Source organism: Eurypyga helias, unplaced genomic scaffold, assembly GCF_000690775.1.
Source record: "Eurypyga helias isolate BGI_N326 unplaced genomic scaffold, ASM69077v1 scaffold14936, whole genome shotgun sequence".
Taxonomy (NCBI): Eukaryota; Metazoa; Chordata; class Aves; order Eurypygiformes; family Eurypygidae; genus Eurypyga; species Eurypyga helias.
This window is the reverse complement of record NW_010258864.1, coordinates 14,407-29,855: the sequence shown is the minus strand read 5'-3', so window position 1 is coordinate 29,855 and position 15,449 is coordinate 14,407. Positions and strand designations below refer to the sequence as shown.

At 41.5% G+C, this 15,449-nt stretch overlaps 1 protein-coding gene across 1 annotated transcript; it reads left to right on the top strand.

Annotated features, from left to right (window-relative positions):
* Positions 1–6,655: 6,655 nt before the first annotated feature.
* Positions 6,656–9,211, top strand: SUGT1 (SGT1, suppressor of G2 allele of SKP1 (S. cerevisiae)). The gene is made up of 3 exons (XM_010154515.1): positions 6,656–6,742; positions 7,866–8,047; positions 8,674–9,211. Exons 1-3 carry the CDS (start codon positions 6,664–6,666, stop codon positions 8,773–8,775), a joined length of 363 nt encoding a protein of 120 aa, XP_010152817.1. The 5' UTR covers positions 6,656–6,663; the 3' UTR covers positions 8,776–9,211.
* The last annotated feature ends 6,238 nt before the right edge of the window (positions 9,212–15,449 follow it).

Below are 15,449 nucleotides of genomic sequence, written 5' to 3'. Positions count from 1 at the left end.
TCTCCACCCAGCCTGTACTTGTGGAGAAACATTATTGTAGTAATCTGACCAAGCAAAAAGTAATAGCAGCTCCAAAAGCACTGGATAAATTTTGAGGTTCCTGCCTTACAAATGGAAGCTGATGTAGTCTTCATAGGTAGCGTGACTTTGGACACAATAGGTGGGGTTTGCTGTGTTTTGGTTCAGGGATCAGAGGAAGTGTGGGGGGGAAAAGGTGTGCCACGTGGACAACTGCAGGTTTTATTCAGCAGTTAAACGGGGAAGGTACCCACTAGTGCTGTTGCTTGGCTTTTATACTCGCTTCCAGGAGAGGGAGCCAGAATGTAAAGGCTGGAGCAAGTTTCCTCTTTGGAAACTGCCTGTGTGCAGTTAGCCTATAGCTCAGTGTGCAAAATACCATCGGGCTCCCTCCGTGAAAGGAAAAAGGCATAAAAAATTCAAGTGAGTGACTAAATATGTTTTAGACAAAGTTAGCTGATTTGTTGCTGTCCAGAAAATGGGTCAGGAAAGCAGAAATGCACAAAGTGTACGGATTTGTAATATTCTGAAACAGTTCTTTGTGCACAATCAGCCTCGCTTTCTTTTCCGTCTTCTCTTCAGTCTGACAATCTGGGATTCCAGGGAATATTCTTCCACGTTCTGTTGGAAACTTGTGTAACATGACCACACATGTTTTCTTCTCCTTAGACCTAGAAGAGGAGAGCGAGGATGAGTATGTGCTTTTAGCACGTGTCCTTAGGAACTTGAAGGAAATGTGAGCTAGTGCTTTCTCTTTTTCTTCCTCTCTGCTCTTGCATCTGCAAATAGTCTGGGGACAATTACTGTGAATTTTCACTTTTTAGTGCTTTGGGCTTTTTGCAAGCGATGACTTGCAGCAGTTTAGAGCCATTTGAAAAAGTGGTTTCTGCAACCCAGAACTGTCCTTTCATTAGAGATCAAAGTTGGGCTGCATACAGGGGAGGTGTCAGAAATCCTCAGCCTCTTACAGCTGACGTTTGTTGCTTTGGTAGAGATGTCAGAAGCACACTCAGCAGCTTCACACCAGGAATACGGTCATGTGCATCAGTGGAACGTTTCTTTTTCTCAAACCAACATTTTGCCTCACGAACTCTGAAACACTCTGTGCAGCTTATGGGAAAAGCACGCCGGTGTCTGTTGCTAAAAGTAAAGGAAAAGGCAGAGAGTGAAACTTTCACACCCTCTTGGACTGTCATCAGAGCCTCTATTCAGAGGCAAATGTGCACAAATAGATAAACACAGGAACAGATTTCTTGAAACTGAAGCTGGTTGTTACCACTGCAGTCTGATCCTTAAAAGATACTTTCTCATTTTGGATATTTTCAGTACGTTGCTTGCAGACACTGGAATGCAAACTTCCCTGCTCTCACGTACTTGTCTTCTCTATGAGGTTTTCGTGCAGATTCGTATCTCCCATATATATTCCTGAGTGTTTTCTGTAAGTTATAAATTGATATTTAAGATAGGAGTTGGATACTTCTCTGAAATTTCTTGCATCTCTTAGGCAGGGCTAGTTGGAGCAATTCCCTGGCTAGACCATAAAGAAGCCTTCCCAGTGATTGGCATGATATTTACTTGGCTCAAAATAAGTTTTGGGGTTTTTTTTTGTCTGTCTTTATGAATGCAGGTGGGTGTGGGGCAGATTTAAACTCATAAATACTCCAAGTACTATATTTTAAACAAGCGTGTAAGTCAGTGCCCGTGCTTTATATAAATACATAGAGGAAAACTGTGCATAGGGGTTTTCTCTGTCTTAAGAGAAGATGGGTTTAAGAACAGTTGCAATAGTGTGATGGTTTACTTTGAGGATATAGTGACAAAGAGCTTTAGGATACCTAAATGAGTTCCTTCTCTAAAATTCAGAATTTTAACAAGTGGTTGCTGTGTAATATCAGTGGAGTAGAAGCTTTGACCTTTCTTCACTCAGTTCTCCGTAGGACACAGCTGGCAAAGGTGCACGCTGAATCCTTTCTGCTGCAATATATTCTCTACAGAATATACGGCTTAATCTACAGAATATATGGCTTAATTATCATTTATTTGTGATACACTGAGATGAAAATAACTCTACAGTGTTATTTTGTGTAAAGTTATGGACCAACGATCTTGGAATTCAGAATGTAAGCAATGTATTGAAGGTCTTGGAATAACTAGGATACCACAACTGTATGCGCGTGTCGTGTTAGCGTAAGTTTGAGTAGGTCATACGTTTTTAGAAGGTAGTGCTGTTTTGTCCTACCCTTAAATTTAGGTAACAAAATCCATGAGATGACTGCAAAACGACAGCTCTAAACGCTTAAATTTTACAACTTGGACAAAGCACTCAATAATTCAGTAAATAACTAAGTAGTTGATTGGAAACCCTGAATCCTTGGTTTTCTGCGTTTAATATAGAAAAAACATCAGCATTTCAAAGAATACTTTTTGTTACATCTTAAAATTAATGGCTGAGCTTCTGCTTAAGCCAGTTCTGATCTCCTTAGTCCATCTGATCAGAGCTTGACAGAAATATGCCAGTGGTAAGTGAACTTCCTCTGAGCATGGACTGAAAAATACAAAACACTGTGGAAATGAAATTAAAAAAATCTTGCAACTTGTCAGTGTACACAAGGTTTGGTTTTTCTTTCAGGAAGGAAGATAATTCTTGCGCTTTTAATGTTTCTCAGTTAAACTGGCAATGTCTGTCTCAGAATGTAAGTTCAGGTGAAATCTGGTTTGTCAGAGGTTTGGGCTGCTTTAATGGTAAGCTGCTACCTAGAAAGTTAATGTTGGCTAATTAGCATTTTGCTTATCTGTAAGGAGAGAAATTATTTCTTAAAGCTAGATTGAATGCTTTTTTATGCCAGTTATCTTTAAGTAAGGGGTTTTTGTGTCCTTAGACTCCCAATTAAATAGTCTAGCATAGCTTCCGAGGGTAACTCTGTGGCATATTTCCTGATAGTTAGCACTTGAACTTGTCTAAATCGGGTAGATTTTAAAAAATTGATTACTTTCATGAGTAGGAAATTCTGCGAGTAGGAACTTCTCTGTATCCTTTTATTGGAGGTGTGGTTTCTTCTAAACAATGAATCCCCCATTCAGCCTTCTTCCTGGAGGGGTAGGTTTCTCTCAAGAAAGTGTTTCAGACAAGTAGTGCACGAATTCCTCTCAGTTCCGTGTTTCTTTTCCTTTTTCCTTTGCTTGCTTTGAGCCCCAGATACTGGGAAGTTAAAAATCGCAAGGGAATGCGGATTATTCCTGCATTGGAACTTGTCATACATCTGGCTTCCTGGTGTAAGAAAGGCAGAAACGCAGCAAAGCAGGTCCTAGGGGGAGGGTTATCGAGGTGGTTGGGTGGCTGCGTGGCGTGAGCTAGGAGAGGCCGTGGAATTAGGCTTGTCCTAAAGTCGCCTGCAGAGCTTTGAGTCTACAGTGAAACTCCCCTGTCTCTTATTCTAAAGCTGGCACGAGGCACGCGGGCATAGGTTTTATGAAACATAAGTGGTTAATCAAAGTAGTTGGCGAAGCGCTGGTGTGTTTCTCTTGCCCGAGTACTGAATTTGTTTTCAAAGGAGAGGAAAAAGCTAACAGTATTTCTGTGTTAGATGTGTCCGTGCTGATAGGTTACTTGTCTGTGTGATAGCTATCAGTACCCGCTTTAAAATACCTATTAAAATGCATTTATTGCCGTTTGTGCGCATAATTGGGACTCGCAAAGTTCTTTCTCCTTAGATCAAATGAAGCCCTCAAGTTGAGGAAACGTGTGCCTTCACAAACAGAATTTTACAGCTTTATATTTTTGGAAGTTGTGGCTGTATAATGGTACACAGCTAACGATTTCCCAAGTTTTACTCCTGCCCGCCACTTTGCCTAATGAGTAGCTTCGATTGAAGCGGATGGAGTAGATGGGGTGGAGGTTTAATCATGTCATAAATACATTCTGTCTCAATTTTTCAGCTGTCTGTAATTCTAGCTTGGCAGAGTTGAAATGGTTCAGCTTTAAGAAATCTGCATCTTACACTGGAAATTAGCTTGTAGCATTTCCTTTTCCTTAGGGATGTTTGTCATGCAGCACTGACTTAGGGACAGTTTGGGAGAGGCAGATGTAAGAACTAGCAGATTAAATAAGGAGAGGGGGATTACTGGGGCAGCAAAAATAAAGATCTTCCTTTTTTTTCTTCATTTTATGTGTGGGCAGAATACTCTGATGAATAGTCAAAGGTCTTTACTGGGGTTCTTTGAGGAGGATTGTATTCCAAGGAGAGAAAGGCCATGGTCAGTAGCTCACATCAAGCATTATATTGTATTTGGAGTCATTCTCGGTGTGGATGAAACAGTCTGTATTTGAGATACTGCAAGATAGTGGTGGAAAGCCTGAAGCGTAAGGGTAGGAGATGGTGAAGGAAGAAAAATATGGAAGAGGTATGGAAGAGGTATAGGGTTGAGCAGTCTCGGTATCAAGCATCTACACTTGCTCTTTTTTTAATAGATCATATGGTGGGATGCTTTGACAAACAGAGTATAAAATCTTAAAATTAATGCTGCCTCAACTTCAGCGTGCACCTGAATTGATACTACAGTCTCCTCAGATTGAGAAGAATTATATAGGGAGCAGAGGAGAGACCAGTTGTTTTAAATTAATGCTCATATTTCACTTGTAACTAATTAGTGCCTTTTTAAGTGGCTAATTAACTTAAATGTTTGACTCATGAGATCTGGTTTTCCATTGGGGAACAAGAACAACAAACCACCTAGTTCTGGCACTCATGGAAATACTTGTATGTAGATACACAAATATTTTTAGTTAACTTACACTCATCACAGAGAATTAGGTTTATGAGTGTAGGTGTTCAAAAATGAACCTTAAGGTTGTAGCTCTCGAAGTGTTTGTTTTTAGAAGATTCCAGTGAAGGAAGCTTCACTGACTACTTTAGTTTTACTGAAGACTAATTATTGGCACAGTTTGAATGTTGCTTCTGCATGGTTTCAGCAGAAATCTCTGCATCCTTACAGACTGCACTGTGAAGCTCTGGAATTACAGGCCTTCTTCGGAGACAGCAGGTTGAGCAACTAGAAAAATACAACGTTTTAGTTTTATGTTACTGCTTCTGTGACTCTCACTAGTTTAAAAACTGATACTTTGATGCTTTTAATTTGTGACTTCTGAGATTTGCCAAAAACATGGGAAATCCAACAAACATGGGGATTGGGAAGTCAAGTACATGTGGGTGGTGGACCTAAAAACTTACTGGAAGTCTCCCCTGCCTTGAAGGGCATTTCGTGCCTTATGTCTTAAACTTTTTGTTCTTCTCAGCTAGTACAAGCTTGTGGTGGAAAATAAGTATTTAACCTTGCCTAGGGAAATGGTAGCTTCCTTGGGGGGGAGAAAGGGAGTGAATAAATAAAAAGCAATTGTAACAGAATACTCTGATTCTTTAAAATGCAGCATGATTGCAAACTTGGAAGCTTTGAAACATAAATGAGGTACCTTACAAAAATAAAGAAGTTATCTGTCAGTTGCTTACCAATGACTGGTTTGCTGAATGGATTAAATAAAGTTCAGGTTTCAGATCAACATGATGCTGTGCAAGGAGCTTGCTGCTCGGATCTCTAGGGTTAGCTTTGACAGAGGTGCCTTTGTTCTTGGGTCTGCAGGGATCCCCCGGTTACAGTGGCTTTAGGTACAACTAAGAACTCTCTTCTGCTGAGCAGTTCCCAAACAAGGAACTGCTGAAGTTCAGCAAGCGCTGCTTTCAGTTAATTAATAGCAACGTGTGAGCTTTGTGACATTTTCTTCAGTGAATTTGTCGTTTGGAGTGATACTAGGCGGTCCTTGCTTTGCAGACATTGTTTTCTAACTTTGTAACCCTGTAACCAGAGGATAAGGTTAATTACGAAAAGAAAACCCCAACATTTCAACGTGGTTGTCTAAAGGGATTATGTGTAGTTGTGAATAGGGCATGACATACTTCACTTAATTTTGTTTCTCCTATGATAAACCCTTATTGCAACCCTATCCATTTTTAATTGCCAGTTTTGTCAATGAATACTAGGCAGTTTTCTCCATAGCAGTGTGTGTTCAATGAACCAAATGAATGCAGCTTCTGACTTTCTCCAGTGGGAAGATCTACATAATCCCAGGGTGTTTCTCTGTTTGTGTACTACACATCAAATAAGATATTTTTGTGTGTGTGAAATGTAAGCCTAGATAAAGTTGAATTTTTTCAGTTCTGCAAAAGTACTATTTGATTATTAGAACTGACTGGCAAAAAAAAAATGCTTGAAAGATGATACCTTGGTGCCTGGCAGTAGAAGACGTTGGGACTGATCATGACTTTTGGTCATTTTGGTCATGATTTACAAAAAGCATCAAGTGAATAGTAAGCAAAAGAAAGTAAGTGGTACTAAAAAAAAGTCTGATACGAGCGCTGTGCAGCCCCAAAAGAGCTCAGTTAACATGTGACTTGAAGTCACGTAGCTTCATCTTGTAAGGTGGGTAAATTTTGCGAAAACGTAGGCTTCCTATTAGAGACTGTGTTTCTACAACCAATTGTATTTATTTTCGGACTGCTACGGGATCCAGCTACTTTGAAAACTGTTTGGCAGAAGTGTTTGCCATCTGGATTAATTTGTTCTCTGTCTTGCCTTCTGTAGGTTGAGATAAAAATGAAGAAGCCAGAGGCCGTAAGATGGGAGAAGCTGGAGGGCCAGGGAGATTCTCCCAAGTTGAAGCAATTTACACCAGGTTTGTTCTCTGAAGTGTTAACTGGTTTATTTGTATAAGTTACTTGTAGCTATTAATAACTTTATTGTGTTAAGCATTGTTAATAAAATCACGGCTTCACATTCACAACGAAAAACCTAATTGTCTCTTTTACTGCTGAGAATTGACAGAAACAGTCTGCAGGGCATTACTAAAAATTTAGGGATTAAATTTAGTCATAACTTCTATTCATCTGATGGATTGTTAAGGATACATGGTTGTCATTAATTCCTCTGGGTTTGTCTGTTTGACTATTTTTGTCACTGTTCTGCAGTTTTAGGCATTGCTGTGTCTCTATTGTTGCTTAAATAATTAAGTATTTTTTACTCAAGTATTCCATCTCACTTGGAAAGTAATATTTTTGCAGTTTTTCAAGACAGGTTATCAATCTGTCTTTAAGACAATAAGAATTTCTTGGTTTATTGATTCCAGCTACTTTTTTGAAATTTAGTTCAGATTTTCCTATGGCTTTGGGCTGGTGGATTTTTTTTTTTTTTTTTTGGTGTTTGCTTTTCTTCTTTCTTACTGTCAGCCAACATCTCCTGCCTTGTTTTGACTTTAATTATTTGTGCTGCTGTTATCCAGCATGTTTTTTACCTGCTTTCTAGGGGTAACAGGTTTAAATTGAAAGTGGGGAGGTTTAGATTGGATATCAGGAAGAAATTCTTCACGGAGAAGATGGAACAGGTTGCCCAGAGAAGCTGTGGCTGCCCCATCCCTGGGAGTGTTCAAGGCCAGGCTGGATGAGGCTTTGAGCAACCTGGTCTAGTGGAAGGTGTCCCTGCCCATGGCAGGGGGGTTGGAACTAGATGGTCTTTAAGGTCCCTTCCAACACAAACCACTCTATGATTCTATGTTTTTGTTGGATAGCTGAATTATGTAACTGTTTGCTTTTAAGTAAACTTCTGCAGCTGCTGAATTGTAGTCTCCAGCATTTCTTAGCTTCCTTTGACTGCAGTGCTTCTACCGTAAGGAGGAATCTGTTTGCGTTTTCAGATTGATATTTATTATCATCTCTGATTCATCGGATACGTACGTGTTTGCGTTCTCTGCCGCCCTAAAGGTCATGAGAAAATGCTTAGTTGACTCTCACTTCTGTTTTCAGACTCCCAGCACTTGTATCCATCATCCTCTCACTACACAAGGAACTGGGACAAACTGGTAGTTGAAATCAAGGAGGAGGAGAAGAATGAGAAGTTAGAAGGAGATGCTGCTTTAAATAAACTCTTCCAGCAGATTTATTCAGATGGTACAGATGAAGTGAAACGTGCCATGAACAAATCGTTTGTAAGTCTCGACTCTGGTGGTTTTTTCCCTCTGAAGAAATGTGTACCTTTTGCACACTGACGCAATTTACCGAGCTTTGCGTGAAGCAGGAAGCCTCTAGCCACCAAAACACTGAGCCCGTAAGGAATGGCAGTGGGTCCGTTGGAGATAGGGGTGTAAGGAGTCTTGCTGAAAGCTATGATGTTGTACGCTACCGAACGTGACTCTTTGAGACAAGGTTGTGCTTTGTCACTGGTCTTTGTCTCGATCAGTGTTATCGAAGTAAATAGAGCTTTTGGCTCATGTAGAGCTTGAAGAGTTGCCATGAGTGAAAGGATCCAATTCCTTTTAGCTGTTTGTATCTGGTTCCTTTTATTTGTAGCCCTCATGTGCAAGAGCCTGACTGATTTGTTAACAGCTTCTTGTTACTTCGTTAACATCTCCCTGTGTCCAGTACTGATAACAGTATTGTTGGTCTGAAGGTTACGGAATGATGGCTTTGTCAGATTTTATTCTCTATGTGCGCAGAACTCTTGTGTAACTTCTTCAGGAAGCTAAATTTTTCACCTTTTTTCAGTACTCTTAATCTGCTGAAAGAAATGTGGAATTCCTCTAGCAAACTAAACAAGCTTTCTCTCCTATTGCAGATGGAGTCTGGAGGCACAGTTCTGAGCACCAACTGGTCTGATGTTGGTAAAAGGAAGGTCGAAGTAAATCCTCCTGATGACATGGAATGGAAAAAATTCTAATCCTGTTTTTAATCTTTTACCATCTATGTGTTGCCATAGTCATGTACTGACCACTGTGTATGGACATAGCGTTCTTGGATTCAGAGCACTGAATGTTCCCTTGGAAACAGGAGTTGTCTTTGCAAATTGCGTGCTTTACAAATTCCTTCATCTGCAGATGTTAAAGATGTACTCAAGAGTGGAACCCTATTTTTGTCATGACTGTCTGATTTCTGGAAATTGAGTCCATCAGTCTGAATTTTCTACCGCCTTTATCGACTCTGCTCTTTGGGGATAGGGTGATCTCTAGTGGGCTGGTCAGGGTTATTGCCTTACGCCCGATTTATTCCTGTTCCATAACTGATTATTGGCAACTTTGGGTAAAAACACTTTTCAACAACAGTGTTAAAATTGTTTGCTCTTTAACTCTCCTAAATAAAACTGTAAATAGAACTTTTTCTATACGGAACATGCTTAATTTCATTTTTAGTGAACTTGTTTTTTTGATGGAGTGGAGTCACAGCATATGGGTATGGATGTGGATACACTGCTTAAAAAAAAAAAAAGCCAAAAAGCTGGTGTGTACAGGAGCAAAATGTGCATTCAGTGAAGAGGATGAGATTCTTGATGCAGACAGAAGTTCCGCTTGCAGAGTCCTTCCATGTGGGTGATAGAAGAAAGTCAGTTGTGGCTGGAAATGCCTGTGGAAAAGTGGGTCTTCAGTCTGCCTGCTGTATTCAAAAAGAAGGATCTGTTGCAATTGCCTGAGATCAAAGATAGCAAGCCTTGCTGTAAGTTCTGTTATTTCAGAATATTGGAAACTGGTTACGTTTTAGAGAAGAGCCCATGCGTCCCTAATTTTTTCCACCAGTTCACCTTTTACATCATGGTCAGATTTTAAACGACCGTGTTTACAGAAAAAGAACTGAGAAATGTAAGAAATACTCACTGCGCTTGTATCTCTTGGATACAAGTCTGCAAGGGGCTATAGATAACCAGAAGCTGTCTGGACCGTGGTCCTGGGCACCTGGCTCTGGGTGGCCCTGCGGCAGCAGGGGCTGGGACAGGAAGGCTTCCAGAGGTCCCTTCCAACCTCAGTTGTTCTGTGAAGGGGATATGAACTTAGAGTTGTGGTAAGTGGGCCTAGTCCACCTGCTGCTGTCTCTTGGGAATTTAGATACACCAGAATATTCCAAGATTCTGGAAAATTCCAGAATTCCTTGCAAACTATTGGATGCTGTTTTAAGTTTGTTTTTCCTTGCATCCCTAATTATGTAGGTGGTTTTTCATTGCTTACTTTATATTTAATATTTTATTTTACTGCAGTGAGAAGTGGATGAGCGTGTTAAAATACCAAGGCTATTAGAAGAGATGCTTTAACAGGACAAGTGAAGTCTGCAGATGTTACAGTAATAAATGTATGTAAAAGATGACCGAAATGGAGGAGGAGGAGGAAGAAAAGGTGTATTCTGTTCCTCTGGAGAACCAGGACTCTAGCTTTTGCAGTGTTGCTGTGGAAGTGCAGCGCTAGGGTGGTTTTTTCCCTAGTACTGTTACCACGCCTGTGCAGTAGGTACTGAGATTTTAAAATCTCACAAGTCTTTTTTTAAAAAGAGCTTGGTTTTGGATGTATGCCATAGCTGGGAACTTCAGATTGCCATACTTGGCAGCTGTAGGTGATGACTGCAGTCTTGGCATAACTGCAGTTTCTTGATGCACTCAGATGGTGATTATCCTAGAGTGCAAGCAGGGCAGTGATTTCTTCTTTTAGCTTCAGCACTGATTGGTGTTTTCCAAAGCTGGGATTTGATGGCCTGTAGAACTGAATGCTCTCCTGGTTTTTTGAGTACGATGAAAGGTGGTGAATTGAATTCAGGAAGGTTTTCTGTGTGTGCCTTGCCTCTTGACTCTTACTGAGCGATGTTTGCTTCTTGGAAGAGTTTCTCAGGGAGTGTACTTGTGGCATATTTCACTGAAGATTTCTTAGCTTCAGTGAGGAATTTCTTGCCCTTCAGGAATTCCGAGTAGCTAGTCGCTCAATATCTAGGGCGTTTGCCATCCATTATGGGATGCTAACATTGAAGTTGACTTAATTTGGAACAGGGACTTGAACTCGATTCTCCTCGATAAGTGCTGTGCTGCTTTTTATTTATGCTTTGAAAGGCACTTCCTCCATCCTAATGTAGAAGGAAGACAAATGTCTGAGGGCTTCACTTTGTCACAGCATCGGGTTCTTGTCTCCTGGCCAGCCTCGCTTTATACATGTCATTCAGAGCACTTAACAGCGCTTAGCAAAGGCTTGCTGTGGGAAAAGCCTAGAGAAAAATCTCTTAAATAGAAATGAAAAAGTAATTTGAGGATGTTTTCTGCCAATCAAGCGGTTCCTACGTACTGAGGAGAACACGGTAGGGGTTCCTCTGTCTATTTTCACTTACAGAAAGTCCATGGGAATATTTCGTCAGATAAGCTCAATATAGTCTTGGATTAAGTGGGTACTGTTTCAGTGCTCTGGGATTCGATTCACTTAGCTTAAGGCAAAAAGTAAAATAAAGTGTACTGCTGCTTACGTACTCTTGAGGCATATGTAATGCAAATATAATGCTTTAGCTTCGGGCTAAAACTTGTAGCAATCAAGTGCTAGGACCTCCCTGTCCATCTCAATCCTGTGAGCAAAGCTTGCGGGTCTGAACATAATTCCAGCATGTTTGTGAGCACAGATGGATAATCTCTGTGTGCATATTCCTCCCTAAAATTCAGGGAAAACATTGATGGCAGCTCTTATTACCCTACTGGGGTATTGGTTTTTTTTGAGGGGGGAGGGGGAAAGGATTGCCTTAAACCGATAGGTAAAACTTCGTTGTGAAGTTGGGGGAAAGGCGCTTTGTGAACTCTGTGAACTGTATTTTTTCTTCTTGACAAAACATGCAGACAAAATGGTTCCAGAAGCCCCAGGTCAAGGGGAAGATAGCAGGGAACTTGGAGGCCAGATAGAGGCTGTGAAGGCTGTCGGTGACCAAGGGAATTTCCTTCAGGACCAGAGAGGACAAACATAATTTGCTGCAGCACCAGCAGTGAGTTGGCAGGAGACAGAACTGCTCGCAAGGGCAGAGTGGGTGATGTTTTAATTGTGTTCGAACTTCTCCTGAGGTTTTTTTTCCCGCATTTTTTTTCCCAAGCCTTTTGGCCATCTGTGGAAGACCGAGGCAGTTTCACCTCAGTGCTCCGAGTTGCAGTCCCGTTGCAAATACGGGGAAGAGGACAGCAAGAGGTAACAGTAGCTTTCCCATTTAATTCCACAGATGGGATCACTCTCTGCTGCTGTTCCGGGGGTCACAGAAAGTGCCTGTCTGTAGTAGCTTGCGGCTGCCTCCCTGGTGTACATGCAGTGCTTGTGAAAGGTCACTTGAGCCTCTCAGAAGCAGATGGTGGTGCGACTGGTTTGGCCTAACTCTTGCCCTTTCTCAGCAGAGATTCTGTCTGCCCCAATGTGCCAACCAACCACATGTTCTTTGCCAACTGTAGTTTTATGCCTCTTTATGGTTTTTATATATATATTTTAACTGGAACAAGTGATTAGTCTGTTTTTCAATGAAACTTTCTTGGAATTTATTCATGCTGCAGCAGGGCTGAAGTATTATATAGGAGGCCCAAGACAGATCCCCTCCATTCCATGTCCCTAGCTTCCTAACTTTCTCAGCGTAGGCAGAAGTGGAGGATGATTCCCGTATCCAGAAGGATAAAGGGAGAGATTCGGGTTCATTCCTTGTAAGTGGGGAGAAAAGGGGCTGTAGATACAGAGAAGAGATGACTCCTGCCTTCCCATCACTGCCTTTCAGTCTTTTTAACCCTGTGGCTTTGTTGCCTGTTTTCCTTCTCTTTTCCACCAGCATGAATTTATCCCCTTTTTATGCTCTGATCTGCTCTGGCATCCTAATCCTCCTGGTACACAATCTCATGGGTAGTTCAAGTTTTAAGGAATTACAGTGCTGGGACGAACAGCCACCCACCAGCGGTGGGAAGTGCTGTTGGTGACAAGCTCATCCCGCTTTCTTGCCTCCTCCTCCCCTACGCTTTAGCCAAAGGAAGGTTTTGAACTGGTTTCTGCTAATGCAGGGTCAGATTTGAAGAACATGCCCCCAGATGCAGTGTGCAGGGTATTACAGTGGTGGTGGTGTTGGGAAACTTGAGCACCGATGGCAAACGCCGCACAGTAGTGAACGGGATGGCTGCGGATGGTTGGAGCTGTAGCCTGAGCCACCCCGCGGGGAATATCGCCGTGTTTTTGCATTGGGTTTACTGTCGTTCCCGTGTCGCCTCAGAACGTTCTCTTCAAAACAACCTGTTGTGCTTAGATGAGGCTTTCCCACCTTGCCACAGCAAGAGGTTCTACTTTTTTATTCCTGTGAATACGACACACAGGTAAACAGGAATTTGCTGACTCGAAGCGTGCGCTGGGGAAGGCGTTTTGTTGCGTAGCTCTTAGGAATGGATAAATTGTGCCCTCCCTGGTGTACTCTAGGGCAGCGTTGTAGCTCCTGCAGTCTTACCGTTTGCAGACTGCGTAAGCAGCGTATCTGCTTCTCTTACGACCACTGGGGCTCTCTTGGCATGGGGGGGGCAGGGGAGTTCGCGCAGTGCGTACGCGGCGCGTGACGGTTTAACGGCATCCGTGAGTAGGATGCTCTATTTCCTATTTGTGACTGCCTATGGAAAGCGACCGATACAAGGTTTTTTTTAGGAGGAGTTCATTTTGTTAGGAACGTGTAGACATGGAAATCACCTACAGGGTTGGTTTTTTGTGTCTTCTGAAGAAAAACTTTTTTTTTTTATAGTGGGGTGGACAGGGAGAAGCAGGTCACGGGCTGCCTCAGGGATGGCCTTAGATGTAAAAGACAGCAGGAGTCTAGTTGGTGTGTACAGTCACACTTCTTTCCCTTTGCCTTCAGTGTTTCGCTTGCTGCTCCTCGTGTTTTCGGCTCCAGACAGTTCTTCAACATGTACTTAAAGATACCGTTACACTTTGTACATTGAAAAAAGGCACAAAAAGCGATTGCTTTTTTTTTTAAAGTATTTGTTTAATCTGCAGTAAAAAAAAAATAAAAAATTACTTCTAAGCATACGAGTGACGTACTTCTAAAACAACATAACGATCAAGGTCACTTTCAGTTTAAAAAGCAGAAACTCAAATTTAACAGGCCTTGAAATCCCACTTTAAGAAGTTTTTAAATATTTCAAAGCAAGTCTGTTCTTCAGATTAAGCGAAGGTGAAGCTTACATCAAAAAAAAAGCTACAATAGAACAAAATACTGAATTCTATTCTCATTCTCATTTAACACTTTGCTTTTTAGATATGCAGTTTAGCATTCTACATGAGGTTGTCTTTATTTTCTTTAAGCCACGATTATGTCAAATTAATTCCTCTTTTCTGTGTGTCACGCAGTGTTAATAACATCACTAGGCTTGCAACATCTCAAGAGCTGTTTAGTTACAAAAAAACGAATGCTCCAGAAAGCGAGCTTTAAGAAAAATTGGACCATTCTGTTTCAAAGCCTATGTGGATGGCTCCATAAACTCAAAGGTGTAGGGTTCAAGGTGGATAGTATGGAGGAAGGCAATCCAATACTTCTGTCTTTGCTTTTCGAGGCTAGAAATCCTATGTCATTCCATCTTTGAGTGTTTCAGCTTACTACCTTCCTTTAGAGGTTTAATATGTAATAGGATCAATCCCAATAATTGCAGAGTTTGCCTAAGCAGAAAGGGTGAGGTTAGAAACACTTTTTTTGTTATTATTTCTTTTGGGGTTTGGTTTTTTTTTTTCCTCTTCTTACTGGTAAGCAGTTAGCTTCAGGGAAGCTGAAGGGGCTGGTATGAATGGCTGCTATCCATGTGGAATAAAGAAGGGTTGTAATCTTGTGTCGAAAGTGTCTCGTTCAAGGATTTATAAATACAGTGGCTGTTGCGGATTCTGAAGGGTCTTGAGACTCTTTGGTCTGCAACTGCCTGTAAATACTGTTGCTGTAGTAGCTGGGTAGCAGATACTTGTGAGACGCTACAGTGGTATCATGGATACAAGATTCTTGATGCTGGGGCTTCTTTGATGTTGGGATGTGTGAAGGGTTTTGATTCTGCGGCCGCGCACATTCCCTTCCGCAGCCCCTTTTCCTGCCGTTTGTTTCCGATTTCGCACAATGTGTGCTTTCCCGTGTGCCCCCCTCCCTCCCCCCAGAGCAGCTTTGTGGGAAAGGTATGCTGTAATTGGTTTATAACCATTCATAATGACCTGGCAACTCGGTATGAATAGCAACGGGGAGCAACTCAACTTGTGATTTATTTAAGTAAGCTACATGGATGAAAGGTGCTCCCAAGTGTACAAGTTGAGCTGGTTGCCTAATTGGACGTAAATTTTCCCGTCTAGCTCGGGGAGAGGGGTTTTGTTATGAAAGGCTGAATTTGGATTTATGAGCAAGCTTCTGGACTGCTAAACCAGTTTGTGAGGAAAGTTCAGTATTGTCCTTTCTTTTGAGGATGTCTTAGTTGTTTAATTCGGTAAGCGATGGTATACCCTTGGCATTTGTAAACCTAATGGAATATTAAAATTTGCATTTCCAGGTAGAATATCTGACCTTGCTTTTGATGCAGTAACACACACACACACTTTAATTTAAAAGCCGGGATTGGTACCACTGCTTTGTAGT